This window comes from Peromyscus eremicus, chromosome 1 (assembly GCF_949786415.1).
Source record: "Peromyscus eremicus chromosome 1, PerEre_H2_v1, whole genome shotgun sequence".
Classification (NCBI taxonomy): domain Eukaryota; kingdom Metazoa; phylum Chordata; class Mammalia; order Rodentia; family Cricetidae; genus Peromyscus; species Peromyscus eremicus.
The window spans coordinates 48,807,825-48,824,336 of record NC_081416.1 but is presented as its reverse complement, the minus strand read 5'-3'; the positions used below and the strand labels follow the sequence as shown (position 1 = coordinate 48,824,336).

Below are 16,512 nucleotides of genomic sequence, written 5' to 3'. Positions count from 1 at the left end.
AGCCCACAAATATGTAAGACTTAAAACTGAAGTGATGACCTCTAAAATTACTTCATTCAGTTGACTGAAATCCTTTTGACAAAAATTTCTCATTTAGCTTATGCTTTACTTATAGAGAATCTTTCATTTTTGTTGGGAGTGTGTGTGAATACGGGGTGCATGTGTGTGTGTGTGTGTGTGTGTGTGTGTGTATCAGTCAGTGTGTAGGGGCCAGTGGACACCTCTTGAGACTTGGTTCTTTTCTTTCACACTGTAAGATCTGAGTATTGAATTCAGACTATCAGACTTTGTGGCAAGCACTTCAACTAAGTGAGACATCTCATTGGCCCTAGTTATAAAGAAATTTGAAACATATTTTTATTATAATGAAATAAGCCCTGCCTTTAGTATCAAGATATATAAATTTCTTGGTAATCTCCTCTGTGCTTAACAAGCTCTCCTTACTTCTCTTTTCTATAGGGCATCTCCTGATTCCCAAATAACACTGATGGAGAACAGGACAGAGGTGACAGAGTTCATCGTTCTAGGACTAACCAATGCACCAGACCTGCAGGCTCCTCTCTTTATCATGTTCATGCTCATCTACTTCATCAACATAGCTGGAAACTTAGGGATGATTGTGCTGATTCTCTGGGACTCACGACTCCACACCCCCATGTACATTTTTCTTGGTAACTTGTCTCTGGTGGACATCTTTTATTCCTCAGCTGTCACTCCAACAGTTGTGGCTGGGCTTCTTGTAGGAAATCAAGTCATTTCCTACAATGCTTGTGCTGCTCAGATGTTCTTATTTGTAGTCTTTGCTACTGCAGAAAATTTTCTCCTGGCTGCAATGGCCTATGATCGCTATGCCGCAGTGTGCAAACCCCTGCACTACACCACCATTATGACTCCAACTATGTGTGCATGTCTGACCATGGCCTGCTATGCTGGTGGTTTCCTGAATTCCTCTATCCACACTAGTGACACGTTTAGACTGTACTTCTGCAAGTCCAATGTGGTCCATCACTTTTTCTGTGATGTTCCAGCAGTCATGGTTCTCTCCTGCTCTGATAGACATATCAGTGAAATGGTCCTTCTTTATGGAGCAAGCTTTGTTATCTGTTCTGCACTTGTTGTTATTTTGATATCCTACATATTCATCTTCATCACCATCTTCAAGATGCGCTCAGCTGCAGGATACCAGAAAGCTATGTCCACCTGTGTTTCTCACTTTACTGCTGTCTCCATTTTCTATGGGACGCTCATTTTCATGTACTTACAGCCCAGCTCCAGCCACTCCATGGACACTGACAAAATTGTGTCTGTGTTCTACACCATGATCATCCCCATGCTAAACCCTGTGGTCTACAGCCTGAGGAACAAAGAGGTGAAAAGTGCATTCAAGAAAGTTGTGGAGAAGACAAAATATTCCCTAGGATTTTGAGTTTAGTGTTTTATGGTGCACTGTAATGCAGCTTCAGGGCTCTCAGGTCTTCTCCAGGTACCTAGTGACATTTCCAGTCTACACTGATGTTAGGTGGAATACCCTTCTCCTTTAAATGTTTCTATTTTAGAAAAGGGAGTCAATGATGTAAATGCAACACCTTTTTAGAATTGCTAAAGGGAAGTTTAACACATGTTGATTATATTTTTCTAAACACTCATAGATCATACTGTTTATTTACCATTTCTACATGCCACTACTAACATACCTGTAAAACAAGAGGCAAAGAAAAGTCCATGAGAAGAATTGTCTGCTTGTGACCCACATGGGCACACACAGACAAGAATAGAAAAGTATTCAGATATAGATAGAATATTCCTTTTTGGGTATTTTGTTTTTGTTGACTTTTTTGCATCTGTGTGTGGTGTATGTGTTTGTATATATGCATGTTTGCATATTGTGGGCATGTGTGCGGATGATAGTATACCTGTGGAGATCAGAGGATGAGAGTCTTTCTCAATGGTTCTCCACATTATTCTTTGTGGCAGGCAAGTGAACACAGACCTGGCAGAATAGCTAATCTAGCTAGCAACCTTTCTCTGGAATTCTACCTCAGTCTTCTGAGTGTTGGTATTATAGATGTGCCCCTATGCTCTCCTGGCATTTATGAGAATTCCAATTCTGGTCCTCATGCCTGCATGACAAGTGATTTATCCTCTGATCCATCCTAGCCCCACTGCTAGTAACCAATAAAAACAAGTTAAGATAATATACTGGGGTATTGGAATATCACTTATGGTTGTTTTTCTTTAGTTGAATAACTATTCTAATTCATCTAAATGATGAAGGTTTAAACACATGCATCCATATTTTTGGTGTATTTTATTGAGAGAGAGATCTAAAGTATTTTATACAGTTTTAGTTTTTTTCTTTTTCTTTATTCTTTTTTCATTCAATTCATCTCAACTTCAGCCTCCTTTCCTTCCAGTTCCCCCCACTTTCCCTCTCCTCCAGAGCCACTGCTCTTTTGTTTCCCTTCAGAAAAGGGCAGGCCTTCCACTGATATCAACCATACATGGCATAATAAGATGCAATAAGACTAGGGATAAACCCTCATATCAAGGCTGGATGAGGCAACTCAGTAGGAGGAATGTGGTTCCATGAGCAGGCAAAAGATTCAGAGACACCCCTAGTTCCACTATTAGGAGTCCCACAAAAAACTCAAGCTAAACAACCACAGCATGTATGAAGAGGGTCTAGAGCAACCCATGCAGGCTCCATGACTGCCACTTCAGTCTTTGTGAAGCCCTATGAACCTTGCTTAGTTGATTCTGTGGGCTATGTTCTTCTGGTGTCATCCACCCCTCTGGTTCCTACAATCCTTCCTCTCCCTCTTACAAGGGGTTCTACAAGCTCTACCAAGTGTTTAGTTATGGGTCTCTGCATCTTCTTCCATCAGTTGCTGGAGGAAGCCTCTCAGATGACAATTGGGCTAGGCACTGATGGATGAGTATGGCAGAATATCATTAGGAATCATTTCATTGACTTTTTGTTGTTGTTTTGTTTTGTTTTTGTCAATCATGTTCGGTTCTACTCTTGATCTCTGTGGTGGATTGAAAGAAAATGGCCCCCACAGGCTCATAGGGAGTGGTATTAGCGGAGGTATGGCCTTGTTGGAGTAGGTGTGGCTTTGTTGGAGGAAATGCATCACTGGGGGTAGGCTTTGAGGTCTTAAATGCTTAAACCAAGTTTAGTGTGACATTCCCTTCCTGCTGCCTGTGATTCAGTGTAGAACTCTCAGCTCCTTCTCCAGCACGATGTCTGTCTGCATGCCGACATGCTTCTCACCATGATGATACTGGACTAAACTCTGAAACTGCAAGCCAGCCCCAATTAAATGTTTTCTTTATAAGAGTTGCCATGGTCATAGTGTCTCTTCACAACAATAGAACCCTAACTAAGTATCTGAGCCATCCTGTTTCTGGATCCTGATCCTGCAGGCTGAATTGGGCATGGGCTTCCTCTTGTGGCTTTGGCTTGTTGGCCACACCCACAAGTTCTAAGCCACCATTGCCCCAGCACATCTTGCAGGCAGAACAGGTTGTGGGTAGATGGTTTTGTGGCTGGGCTGGTGTTCCAGTCCAACCACTGAGAGCCTAGTGTGGTTACAGAAGATGGCCATTTCAGGCTTCATATCCTCCATTATGAGGAATCCTTGATAAGGCCACCCTTATAGTTTCAAGGAAGTTTCCACATCACCTCCTAGATACCCATCTATTCCAGTACTCTCTCCCTCTGCTCCTCCCTCCCTCACCTGATCCCTCCTGTTCCTGTCTCTACTCACCCCAAGTCCACCTGCAAAATCCATTCTATTTCCCCTTCCTAGGTTAAATTCTCTATTAATGAAGCTAATTTATAGAATTTTGTTATATTAAAATTTCAAAAGGGAAAATTATGCAATGTATAATGAAAGTGGAGTGAGAACAAAGAGATTGTCCATTTATTGTAACTACCTACACATGTACTGCTTTAAAAGTGCCCTGGCACATTCATGTTTTCTATGTATTCTCTCTGCAAGTGCTTCTGCATGCTCAGTGATGCTCATTTATCCCTAATATGGTTGTATTATCTCTTGTTACTCACACAATCTCTCCCCTCACCCCAATCACACTGATCTCCTTGATGATCTTCTCAAATACAAGAATGTCTCCACCTCAGTGTGCTTGAGCTTGTTGCTCCCCTGCATAGAAGTTTCCTTCACTACATTCATGTCTCTGCTTAAACAGATTGAGAACCTTCCCTGACTCCTATGTAAGACAGTCACTTTCCTTCGAGTTTTCACTGTCCCTCCACTCTGCCTGGTCCTCACAGTACTCATCAGTGCCTCAACTGCAATCTACATCTAAATGAGAGCGTTAGCTTGATCTGTTTTAATTACAGGTGCCTGCTTGTTACCCATGCTTGGCACTGCTAATGTGGCCAAGAAGCTGAGACTAGATAGGTCATGGACCTAGAAAGAAAGCATTATTATTCTACTAAAGGAGCACAGCAATAAAATGATTCCTAATGACATATTGCTACACCCATAGATCAGTACCTTGCTCAGCCCTCATCAGAAGAGCTTCTTCTTGTAGTAGATGGGAACTTTGGGGACCCACAATTGGACAATGCACAGAGTATGAGAGACTTACAGTGCTTACTCCTAAAGGGGACATCATCAAAACTCTCCTCTCAAGGCTCAGGGATCTATGTAGTGGAGGAGGAGTAAAGATTGCAAGAGCCAGAGGTGATGGGTAACTTTCAGACACAACAGGACTGAATCAGTACATATAAATCAACAGAGTCTGTGGTGGCATGCACAAGGACTGCACATGTTCAAGTCAGATGAGGTCCCAGCACTGAGAGAAGGGAAGTGGACATGGGCTCCCTACCCTAACAAATAAGTTATCTGCAATTGATACCCACTGGTAAGGAAAACATCCATTTTCTTCAGTGGAGTCTCATTGGATATATTAACCACTTATCAAGGCGTTCCGTATACCCATTAGTAGTTGGCAAACACAAAATAAATTCAATGATATTTTTGTAGACTTTTTGTCTCATTTTGCTTTGTTTTGAGCATTTTTTCTTATTGGTCTTTTGGTTGTATATTTGAGTCCTGTTTTGTGCTTATGTTGTTTTGTGTGTTGCGCTGAGATGGGAAGAGAACATAAAGTTTGTTAGGTACAGAGAATCTGGAAAGCATAGGGGTAGGGGAAAACATCATCAAAACATATTGTCTGAAATTTTATAAATAAAAAGCAATAAAAGTAAAAATTAATGCTTTTTAGGCATGTTTTCACAGAGATTGATTTGTGAGATATATGGTTTATATTTGACATTTATATTCTTTGCTTATGGATACTCAACTCTGATAGCAGAGATGTATTTTCAACAAACTCTGTATTTTTGTCTCAGTCTGTTTGCACCACTGTAGCAGAATACCAAAGATAGTAATTTATAATTAACATAAATTTCTTTCCTCATACTTCTGGAGGCTGTAAAGCTCAAGATTAAAAAGCCAAAGTCTGGGGAGGGATATTATCTTGAATCATTCACGGCTGAAAGACAAAATGGGAGCAAGAAAATCCCAATGACTTGAACCATTTGAGCTTATAATTCTGTCCCTTAAACAAACAAAGTGAAACAAAAATCGTTTCTTTGATCCATTTCCTTTATTTTCCTTTAAGTTGATATTTTCAAACATCCCATTTTTAACAGCATGGATTATTTCTTCTGCTTGATCTGTTCTCCTGTCACTGTTTTCCATTACATTTTAAATTTTAATTATTGTGTTTCAGCTTCAGATTTGTTTGATTTAAAAATGTTTTTATTTCAGTATGTCTTTATATATTTTAATTTTGGGCCAATTATTGTATTTCTACCTTGTTTGAAGTTTTATTGTTTTCTAAAGGTTCTTTGAACATCCTTAAAGCAGACATTTGGAATTCCTTGTCAGCATCTCACACATCTCACTCTCCTTATAAGTCACTACTACTTTATTTTGGCTGTGTTGATGGCTTTCTTCCTTGATTGTCCTTGACTTTGTAGTCATAATTTGCTATCTGTAGACGTGAAGAAATAGAGACTTACTTCAATCTTTAGAAGATGGACTTCTCTGGCAGTGCAAGCCTGTCTGGGGATCTGAAAAAACTGGTGTAGACTCTGCACCTCAGGGCCCCCAGTGACTGTTACAGCACCCTCATGCTGCCATATTCTGAAATTGGTGGTGTAATGGATGCAATCTATAGCCACTGAAGATATCGCTATGCTGAGGCACACACAAACCCTGGAAGCTTTAGGTCACTGAAGACTGCCTGTTGCTGATATTTTGTTAGGAACAAAAAATAACAGCAGGTGGCCAGCAGTGATGTGAACTGAAGATGATTGTGTCTGCCTTACAGAGACTATGAGTTCCCACCTGATGCCAGGGAAGAGTGGAGACAGTAGAAAGGTGATTGAGACTACTGTAGAGCACTGGAACTGGTTCCTGCATCTACCTGTGATGAGGAACCAATGATACAGTCCTGTCTTCCTCCTTTGCCCTTAAACTTTGGGGCTTCTGGTAATCATTGCTCTACCTTTGGATCATTTTTATTAAAGATGCATTTCACTGGGACTGGAGAGAAGGGTCAGTTGTTAAGAGCACTTGCTGATCTTACAGAGGACCTAGGTTTAGTTCCCCACACCCACATGATGGCTCACAATCATCTGTAACTCCAATATCAGGGTATCTGATATCCTCTTCTGGTCTCCTGCTGGCACCAAGCACAGCACACGCATAGTATACATACACATTTGCACACACACACACACACACACACACACACACACACACACACACGAAGGCAAAACACTCATAAACAGAAAATAAAAATATAATTTTAAAAATATGTATTTTGTTTTACTTTTGTGTGTATGAGAGGACATAAATGTACACAAATATATGCACATATGCCCACGGAGGCCAGAATATACGGTGTTAGATTCCCTGGAGCTGGAGCTACAGGTGATTGTGAACTGTCTAATATGGATGCTAGGAACCAAATTCAGGACCTCTGCAAGGGCATCAAGGGCTGTTAATCACTGAACGATCTTTTCAGCTCTTCAATTGTCACTTTTGCTTCCACATAGGAAACAAAACACACTCCTTCTGTGCCTCTTATTTCACCTAATGTACATCAGTTCTATCCAGTTTGCTGAAAATGACCAGATTTCATTCTTAATTTTGGTGGAAAAATAGTCCATCTATTTTGTAAGATTTTCTCTATTAATTTTTTTGTTGGCAGGCCCCTAAGTTGATTCCATAGCTCTGCTAATGAGAACAATTTTGTAATAAAGATGGGAGTGTGGGCATCTCTTTGAAATATTGATTTTTAAAAGTATCTTTTGTATATGTATATCCAAAATGGAATAGCTGGATTGTATCATAGACCTATTTTTAAGTTTTTTAATGGACCTCTGTACTGTTATCACAATGGCTGTATGGATTTACATTTTCACTGACAGTGTAAGAGTTCTTTCCCCTATACATGTTCACCAGCATTTATCTTTACTTTATTTGATAATAGATATGATTACAGTATGAATATATATCCCTAGGGCTTTGATTTGCATTTCCCTGACACCCATTCATGTTGAGATTTTTCTGATATTGTTGTCCATTGTAGTTCATCTTTCGAGAAATGTCTATTTAGGTCATTTAGTCATTTTTAAAAGTTTTATTTGACATCTATTTATTTATTTGTGTATTTGTATGGGCATGTGTGTACCACAACACATGTGTGGAAGTCAGAGGACAACTGGAAGAAGCCGGTTTTCTCCTTCTATCATGTGTATCCTGGGTATCTAACTCAGGTCAGCAGGCTTGGAAGCAAGCCCCTCTACCCACTGAGCCACCTCACCAGCCCAACACGTAGTTATTTTTAATTGAACTTTTTGTTGCTAAGTTTTTGTTTTGTTTTGTTTGGTTTTTGAGACAGGGTTTCTCTGTGTAGCCCTGACTATTCTGTAACTCACTCTGTAGAACAGGCTGGCCTCGAACTCACAGAGATCTGCTGGCCTCTGCCTCCTGAGTGCGGGGATTGAAGGCATGTGCCACAACCACCCTGCCTTGTTGTTAAGTTTTTGTGTCCCTATATATTCTAGATATTAATTAGTTATTGTATTAATGGATTTTAAATGTTTTCTCCAACTCTACATGTGAAACTTCACTCAGTTTATTTATTTGTTGCTGTGCGTAAGTGCTTTATTTGGGTATGATTTCTTTTGTTTTTATTTTTTTGATCACATACAAAACACTATTATACATAGTGCTGTTTAAAGTCATATTCTTTCCTCTAATAGTTTAGTTACTTAAGGTTTTATATTCAGGGTTTTTTTTTTTGTTGTTGTTCTTTCATTTTGGCTTGATTTTCATATAGGTTGAGAAATAGGAGCCAATTTTTGGCCTTTTGCATAATATATCCAGTATTCCAGAAGCACTTCCTGAAGAGGCCAGGATGTAGAGTGTGTGCGGGGTGGGGGGTGGGGGTTCAGTAATCATTTGGCAGAAGGTGTGTAAATTTATTCTTGGATCACTACAGGGATTTTTTTTTCTTTAAATCTAGGCTTGCTTTGAGCTCAGTCTTCCCACCTCCATCTCTCAAATGCTGAGGTGTACTGTGCTTCAGCTGCAGTACCATGTTGTTCAGATCACTATAGTTCTGTAATATACCAAACTCTCTATGCATGCTTTTTTTCCAAAAAATATATGTATTTTTTGCTGGTGAGGTTTCTTGGGGATAGCATGTTGCTTATTTGTTTTTTTTGTTTTGTTTTGTTTTTTTGTTTGTTTGTTTGTTTGTTAAGCCAGTCTTTTCACTGGGGAAATTTAGTTAATTTCCAATCAAGGTTAATATTAATATATGAAAGCTTACTCTGACCATTTCATTTGGGTGTTTATTTTCTTTTTATTTATTCTTCTCTCATATATTACATTCTGAATGAATTTCCCCTCCTTCTTCATCTCCCCACCTCCCCTCTTCCTCAAATCCATTCTTCCTCTGTTTCCCTTCAAAAAAGTGCAGGCCTCCCAGGGATATCAACCTAACAAGGCATAGCAAGTTACAATAAAACTAGGCACAGATGCTTATATGAAGGCTGGACAAGTCATCCCACTAGGAGTAAAAGGGTCCCAAAAGCAGGTAAAAGAGTAAGAGATTGCTCTAGAACCCAGGCCCTGGGACACAGCCATTCCCAGGAAACCTTACCCAACTCTGTCCTAGTTGCTGGCCAGCAGGAAAAACTCCTGTGGACAGGTCCTCCCACCAAAACTCCCCATCAGACCCTGCAATCTACAAGACCCATGTCCTACCCCAATACCCATCCACCTGTGACCCCAGTAACTTCCTGAGATGTGGAACCTGCCAGCTCTCATTGGACCAAGAGAGGCTTCCTGAGACACAGAGTCCATCAGCTCTAACTGGACCAAGAGCCCCGATAAGACCAAGAGGAGCTCCCTAAACCACAGAATCAACTAGCTTGGATTGGACTAAGAGCACCTTCCTGAGATACAGAATCTACCAGCTCCAATTAACCAAGAGCTAAGATTGGACCCAGAGGGGCCCCCTGAGACACAGACACAGCAAGCACAGGTTGGACCAACAGCAGCTCGCTCAGACACAGGCACCTCTTGCATCTATTAGAGGAAGAGATGTGCTGTGGGATGTTCTATATGATGAATGTGTTGCTCTGATTGGTCAATAAATAAATCACTGATTGGCCAGTGGCCAGGCAGGAAGTATAGGTGGGACAAGGAGGAGAATAAAGCTGGGAAGTGGAAGGCTGAATCAGAGAGACACTGCCAGCCGCAGACAAACAGCATGTGAAGATGCCTGTAAGCCACGAGCCATGTGGCAAGGTATAGATTTATAGAAATGGATTAATTTAAGCTGTAAGAACAGTTAGCAAGAAGCCTGCCACAGCCATACAGTTTGTAAGCAATATAAGTCTCTGTGTTTACTTGGTCGGGTCTGAGCAGCTGTGGGACTGGCAGGTAAGAGAGATTTGTCTTGACTGTGGGCCAGGCAGGAAAACTTTAGCTACAAGATGGATAGACACCAGTACAAAAATACGTACAAGAACATAAAGAGCAATATGGCATCACCAGAATCTAGCCCTTCTACAACAGCAAGACCTGAACAACACAATGTGGAAGAAGCAGAAGATAGCGACCTTAAAAATAACTTCATGAAGATGCTAGAGGACTTTAAAGAAAAAAACGAAAAATCTTCTTAAAGAAATTGAGGAAAAACAAACAAAAATTGGAAGAAATCAATAAATTCCTTAAAGAAAACCATGAAAAAGCAATTAAACATGTGAAGGAAACAGTTCAAGACCTGAAAAGTGAAATAGAAACAATGAAGAAGACACAAACAGAGGGAATGCTGGAAATAGAAAATCTGAGTAAATGAACAGGAAACACAGATGCAAGCATAACCAACAGAATGCAAGAGATAAAAAAGAGAATCTCTGATGTAGAGGATACAATAGAGGAAATAGATTCATCAGTCCAAGAAAACACCAAAGCCAAAAATGTCATAGTGCAAACATCCAGGAAATCTGGGACATCATGAAAAGACCAAACCTAAGAATAATGGGGATAGAAAAAGGAGTAGAATACCAACTCAAAGGCACAGAAAATATATTCAACAAAACCATAGAAGAAAACTTTCCCAACTTAAAGAAGGAAATATCTATGAAGATACAATAAGCTTATAGAAAAATAAAAAATAGACTAGACCCCCAAAAAAAGTCCCCTCGCCACATAATAATTAAACCACTAAGCATATAGAATAAAGAAAGAATATTAAGAGCAGCAAAGGTAAAAGACCAAGTGACTTATAAAGGTAGACCCATCAGAAAAGCACCCGATTCCTCAATGGAGACTGTGAAAGTCAGAAGGTCCTAGACATATGTAATGCAGACACTAAAAGACCTTGGATGCCAGCCTAGACTAATATACCCAGCAAAACTTTCAATCACCATAGACGGAGTAAAAAAGATATTCCAAGACAAAACCAGATTTAAATAATACCTATCCACAAATCCAGTCCTACAGAAAGCACTAGAAGGAAAATTCCAACCTAAGGAAGTCAGATATACCCATGAAAACACAAGCAATAGATAACCCCACAGCAGTAAACCCCAAAGAAGAGAAGTACACACAGACTACCACCAAAAGATATCAGGAACTAACAACCAATGGTCACTAATATCCCTTAATATCAATGGACTTGATTCACCTATGAAAAGATACAGGCTAACAGAATGGATACGAAAGCAGGACCCATCCTTCTGTTGCATTCAAGAAACACATATTAACTTCAAAGACAGACACTACTTCAGAGTAAAAGGCTGGGAAAAGACTTTCCAATCAAATGGACTTATGAAGCAAGCTGGTGTAGCTATCCTAATATCTAAGAAAATATACTTCAAACTAAAATCAATCAAAAGAGATTGAGAAAGACATTACACAGTCATCACAGGAAAGATCCACGAAGATAAAGTTTCAATTCTAAACACTTATGCCCCAAATACAAAGGCACCCACATATATAAAAGAAACATTATTGAAGCTTAAATCACACAACAAACCTCACATTAATAGTGGGAGACTTCAACACCCCATTCTCGCCACTGGACAGATATGCCAGCTCAAAACTAAACAGAGAAATAATGGACCTAACAAATGTTATGACCCAAATGGACTTAATTCTTATCTACAGAACATTCCACCCTAACAAAAAAAAGAATATACCTTTTTCTCAGCACCCCATGGAACCGTCTCTAAAATTGACCACATACTTGGTCACAAAGCAAATCTCAACAGATACAAAATTGGGAATAACCTCCTGTATTCTATTGGACCACCATGGCTTAAAGTTAGATTTCAACAACAACAAAAATTACAGAAAGTGCTGTGGATATCGCTCTGTATAAATAAAATGATGATTGGCCAGTAGCCAGGCAGGAAATATAGGTGGGACAAGCAGAGAAGAGAATTCTGGGAACAGGAAGCTGAGGCAGGGAGACGCTGCCAGCTGCCGCCATGAGTACCAACATGTAAGATACTGGTAAGCCACAAGCCATGTGGCACGGTATAAATTTATAGAAATGGGTTAATTTAAGATGTAAGAACTAGATAGCTAGAAGCCTGAGCCATTAGGCCAAACAGTTTAAATAATATAGGAGTCTGTGTGTTTATTTTATAAGTGGGCTGTGGGATTGCTAGGGCTTGGTGGGAGCTGAGAGAAACTCTCCAGCTACAAGAAAGCCTACAATCTCATGGAAACTTAATAGTACTCAACTGAATCACTAATGGGTTAAGGAAGAAATAAATAAATTAAAGAATTCCTAGAGTTCAATGAAAATGAATATACTACATATTCAAACTTATGGGACACTATGAAAGCAGTGCTAAGAGAAAAATTCATAGCATTAAATGCCCACGTAAAGAAGTTGGAGAAATCTCACATTAGTGACTTAACAGCATACCTAAAAGCTCTAGAACAAAAAGAAGCAAACTCACCCAGGAGGAATAGACGCCAGAAAATAATCAAATTGAGAGCTAAAATCAATAAGATAGAAACAAAGAGAACAATACAAAGAATCAATGAAACAAAGAGTTGGTTCTTTGAGAAAATCAAGAAGATAGACAAGTCCTTATCCAAACTAACCAAAAGGCAGAGAGAGAGAGCATCCAAATTAACAAAATCAGAAATGAAAAGAGAGACATAACAACAGATAACAAGGAAATCCAGAGAATCATCAGGTCATACTGTTTCTGTTAAGATCTTCTTTTAGTCAAATTTGAGGTTCTTTAGTGTGATCTGGTACATTTTCTTGCTCTTTACCTTGGGCTTTTGATAGGTTGACTATGATACTCACTGCAGAGACCTCTTCTGACAAATCTACCTGGAGTCTATTGGCCTTCTTGGATCAGAAAAATAATATTCTTCACTTCCCTCAACCATCAAACTTTCAAAGTTATTTCATTTTATAGGATTCCTATATTTTCCCTTGTTTATGTGTGTAAGACCTGGAAATTTGGAATACTTGATGATGTCAACAATTTTTGGAGACTATCTTTAATTTTTTTGTTTTGTTTCTTCGCTTGTTTTCCATCTGATTCAGAAATTTCTGTCTTCAAGACAAGAAATTATTTTTTTCTTGGTTTTGTCTCTTGTTAAAACTCTCAATTGTATTTTTTAAAGTTTAATTTACTGAGCTCTTCATTTCTAAGATTTTCTGTTAGGTTCTTTTTCACAATCCTGCACTTGATTTATGTCCCATTCATATTATTAGTTGTTTTTATGGAATTTCTTGTCTATGTTCTTATTAAAAATGTATCATTGAGAATTACTAGAATACTTATTTAAATTCCTTTTTTGTTTGTTCTGTTTTTCAAGACAGGGTTTTTCTGTGTAGTTTTGGTGCCTGTCCTAGAGCTTGCTCTGTAGACCAAGCTGACCTCAAAGTCACAGAGATCTGCCTGGCTCTGCCTCTGGAGTTCTGGGATTAAAGGCATGTGCCACCACTGCCCAGCTTCATTTGAGTTCTTTATCAAGTATTTCAGCAATATCCTTTCCTTTTGAGCTTGTGACTAGAGAGTTAATGCTTTCCTTTGAAGGAGTCATTCTACCTTGCTTCTTCATATTCTTTGATGTTCTGTGCTAAGATTTTCATATCTGGTGGATCAGTGTTCTCTACCAATTTTGTAGGGTAGGTTTCATAACCTTTTTTCAGAAAATATGTCTTGGTATATCAGTTTGGAAGGCTCTGTGAGATTTTTTTCCATTCTCTATGTACTTTTTCAGCTGTAACCAACAGCTTTCTTTGGGTTCAGTGTAACTGGCAGTAGAGTCAGAGAACTCAATGTCTAAGCATAAAGACAATCTAGCAGCCAAGATAGGAGTGATGCACACACAGCAATGTGGCTAGAGTATGGATTCATAAGCAGTGGTTCATGGAGAAAGACCACACTGAGAGCACGAACATCCATTTGCAGTCCCAAGAATACTGTGTGTCACAAATACCATCCATGTGGGAGGACAACAAAAGTGAGTTCACATCTGCCCTCAAACCTAGCATTGGCATGAGTTTAGATTTTGGGTTGGGGCAGTACAAAGATAGAGAAAACAATAATTGAGAGTAGAATGAGTATCAGTTTTAAATATCATTTGGTAATGAAAAAAATGGCATAGTTTACTCCATAAAATGGCCGCATGGAAAAGAAATTTCAAATGTCATGATATTAATAGCTTTGTTTGGCAATATATAAACTAACACAATGTAGACAAAATTCTAAATGGTCTTATTAAATAAGAAATACAGAGCCAAATACAGAGTTAAAAGCCCAAGAGATCAGAGCACTAGCAAATAGCCTTTAGCTTACTACTCGCTGCTGTCCTTCCCCTGAGAGAGAGCTTTGTATCCCCATAAGATACAGCACCCTCATCCAGCAGGATGTAGTATGAGAAGCTACACCCAAATTCCCAAATATACCAAGCTGGCTTTGGAGATGGAATTGGCTCACTCCTTCTCTAAACCCAAGCATATTGCTAAAAGAAAAGGTTGAGAGATTTTTTTCTGTCACATATCAGAAGAGCCCTCTGGTGTGGGACAGAGCAAAACCAATATTTTTATTTAAAGCAGATTTAAAGCAGGTTGATTATAAATGTGATCTCTTTCTAAAGAAGAAAAGGGGATATAGATATGATAGGATAAATAGTAACAACTTATTAAAAAATGTTTTACATTGCTATGGATTTTAGTTTATTGATACAAGTTTAAACTTAATTTTGTTATTATATATATATATATATTCTTATTTGAGGTATTATGTTTATGTAACTCATTTAAATTGTAATGGATAATTAAGAAATACAGATTAATAATTAGTTTTCTATGATAGTCACACTTGTAGCCATGTTAGTTAAGTTTTCTAGGTATATATAGATATATTTCAGATAGATAAGTAATCTTAAAACACTTCAAAGACCTACAGAATATGGCATTTAAAATGTCTTAAAAATTTAGCCAGGCGGTGGTGGTGCACGCCTTTAATCCCAGCACTCGGGAGGCAGAGCCAGGTGGATCTCTGTGAGTTCGAGGCCAGCCTGGGCTACCAAGTGAGTTCCAGGAAAGGCGCAAAGCTACACGAAGAAACCCTGTCTCGAAAAAAATAAAATAAAATAAATAAATAAATAAATAAATAAATAAATAAATAAATAAATAAAATGTCTTAAAAATTTAGACTTTCTGGACAGTGAGACATGTCTGCTCCTGGCATCACCAATTTACTTCAGAGAGGAGGATTGGTATTGAAAACACTCTGCATGGAGTTTATCTTCTTGGCAAAAATAGCCATTTGGGCAAGAAACTGTTCTTGCCTGGACTGCTTGATCAACTGGACATGTAGGATCCATAGGAAGGTGACCACTGAACTTTGCTTGGCAAAATGGTCCTTCAGGTTCCTGCTTTACAGAGGAAACTGCCAGATATTCTACAGGACACAGAGAAGTGACTGAGAGACTCTAAGCCTGTGGTCTAAAGACAGATGCCCCAACTTTCCAAAGGAACTTTGGATAACTGTCTAGGCTTCCAGCTGTCTCTGTCTACTCTCCGAAGATTCCCGATAGTTGCTTGTGTCCTTATCCCATTTCTCAGGTAATATTATATCATTCTGGGGCCTTTGATGTAGTTGAAGACTAGTTATAATTTGCTTAGTTATGATAAAAGATAAGTTAGATATGAAACCTTAGACTCACAAATATAGGAGATAGAACATCTTCCTTAATTTTCCCAAATACAAATGGACTAGATATTATAACTATAATTCTTGCTTGATAATTGTTCTGTTATATGTAATTTTACTATGTTAAAGTTAAAACCTTCCCTTTTGAAAAAAAGAGAAGGGGAAGTGCTGTGGATGCTGTGAATGTGTTGCTCTGATTGATTGATAAATAAAATGCTGATTGGCCAGTAGCCAGGCAGGAAGTATAGGCAGGACAAGCAGAAAAGAGAATTCTGGGAACAGGAAGGCTGAGTAAGGAGACACCGTCAGCTGCCACCATGAGTAGCAATATGTAAGATACTGGTAAGCCACAAGCCATGTGGCAAGGTATTGATTAATAGAGATGGGTTAATTTAAGATATAAGAACTAGATAACAAGAAGCCTGCCATGGCCATACAGTTTATAAGTAATATAAGCCTCTGAGTGATTATTTTATAAGTGGGCTATGGGACTGTGGGGGTTTGGCGGGACCTGGAGAGAAACTCTCTAGCTACAACATAATTCTTCCTAGGTGCTGTAGCTACACTATATACATGCTTTATTTCCCTAATTTGATTATGTGTTCTTAGATCACAGAATTGTATGTATTGTGGTTTAGTCTAAACTCATGATTACAAAATTTTTTGGCTAGAGTAGGAATATTAGCTAGAGTCATAACAGAAAAGCAGAAGTTGTTTATTGAGATTTGATCCTAAGCAATAATGCATGT

General features: G+C 38.8%; 1 protein-coding gene across 1 annotated transcript; it reads left to right on the top strand.

Moving 5' to 3' along the window:
* The first annotated feature begins 484 nt into the window (after window positions 1–484).
* On the top strand, window positions 485–1,426 carry LOC131897205 (olfactory receptor 5B3-like). The gene has a single exon (XM_059248124.1). It carries the CDS (start codon window positions 488–490, stop codon window positions 1,424–1,426), a length of 939 nt encoding a protein of 312 aa, XP_059104107.1. The 5' UTR covers window positions 485–487.
* The last annotated feature ends 15,086 nt before the right edge of the window (window positions 1,427–16,512 follow it).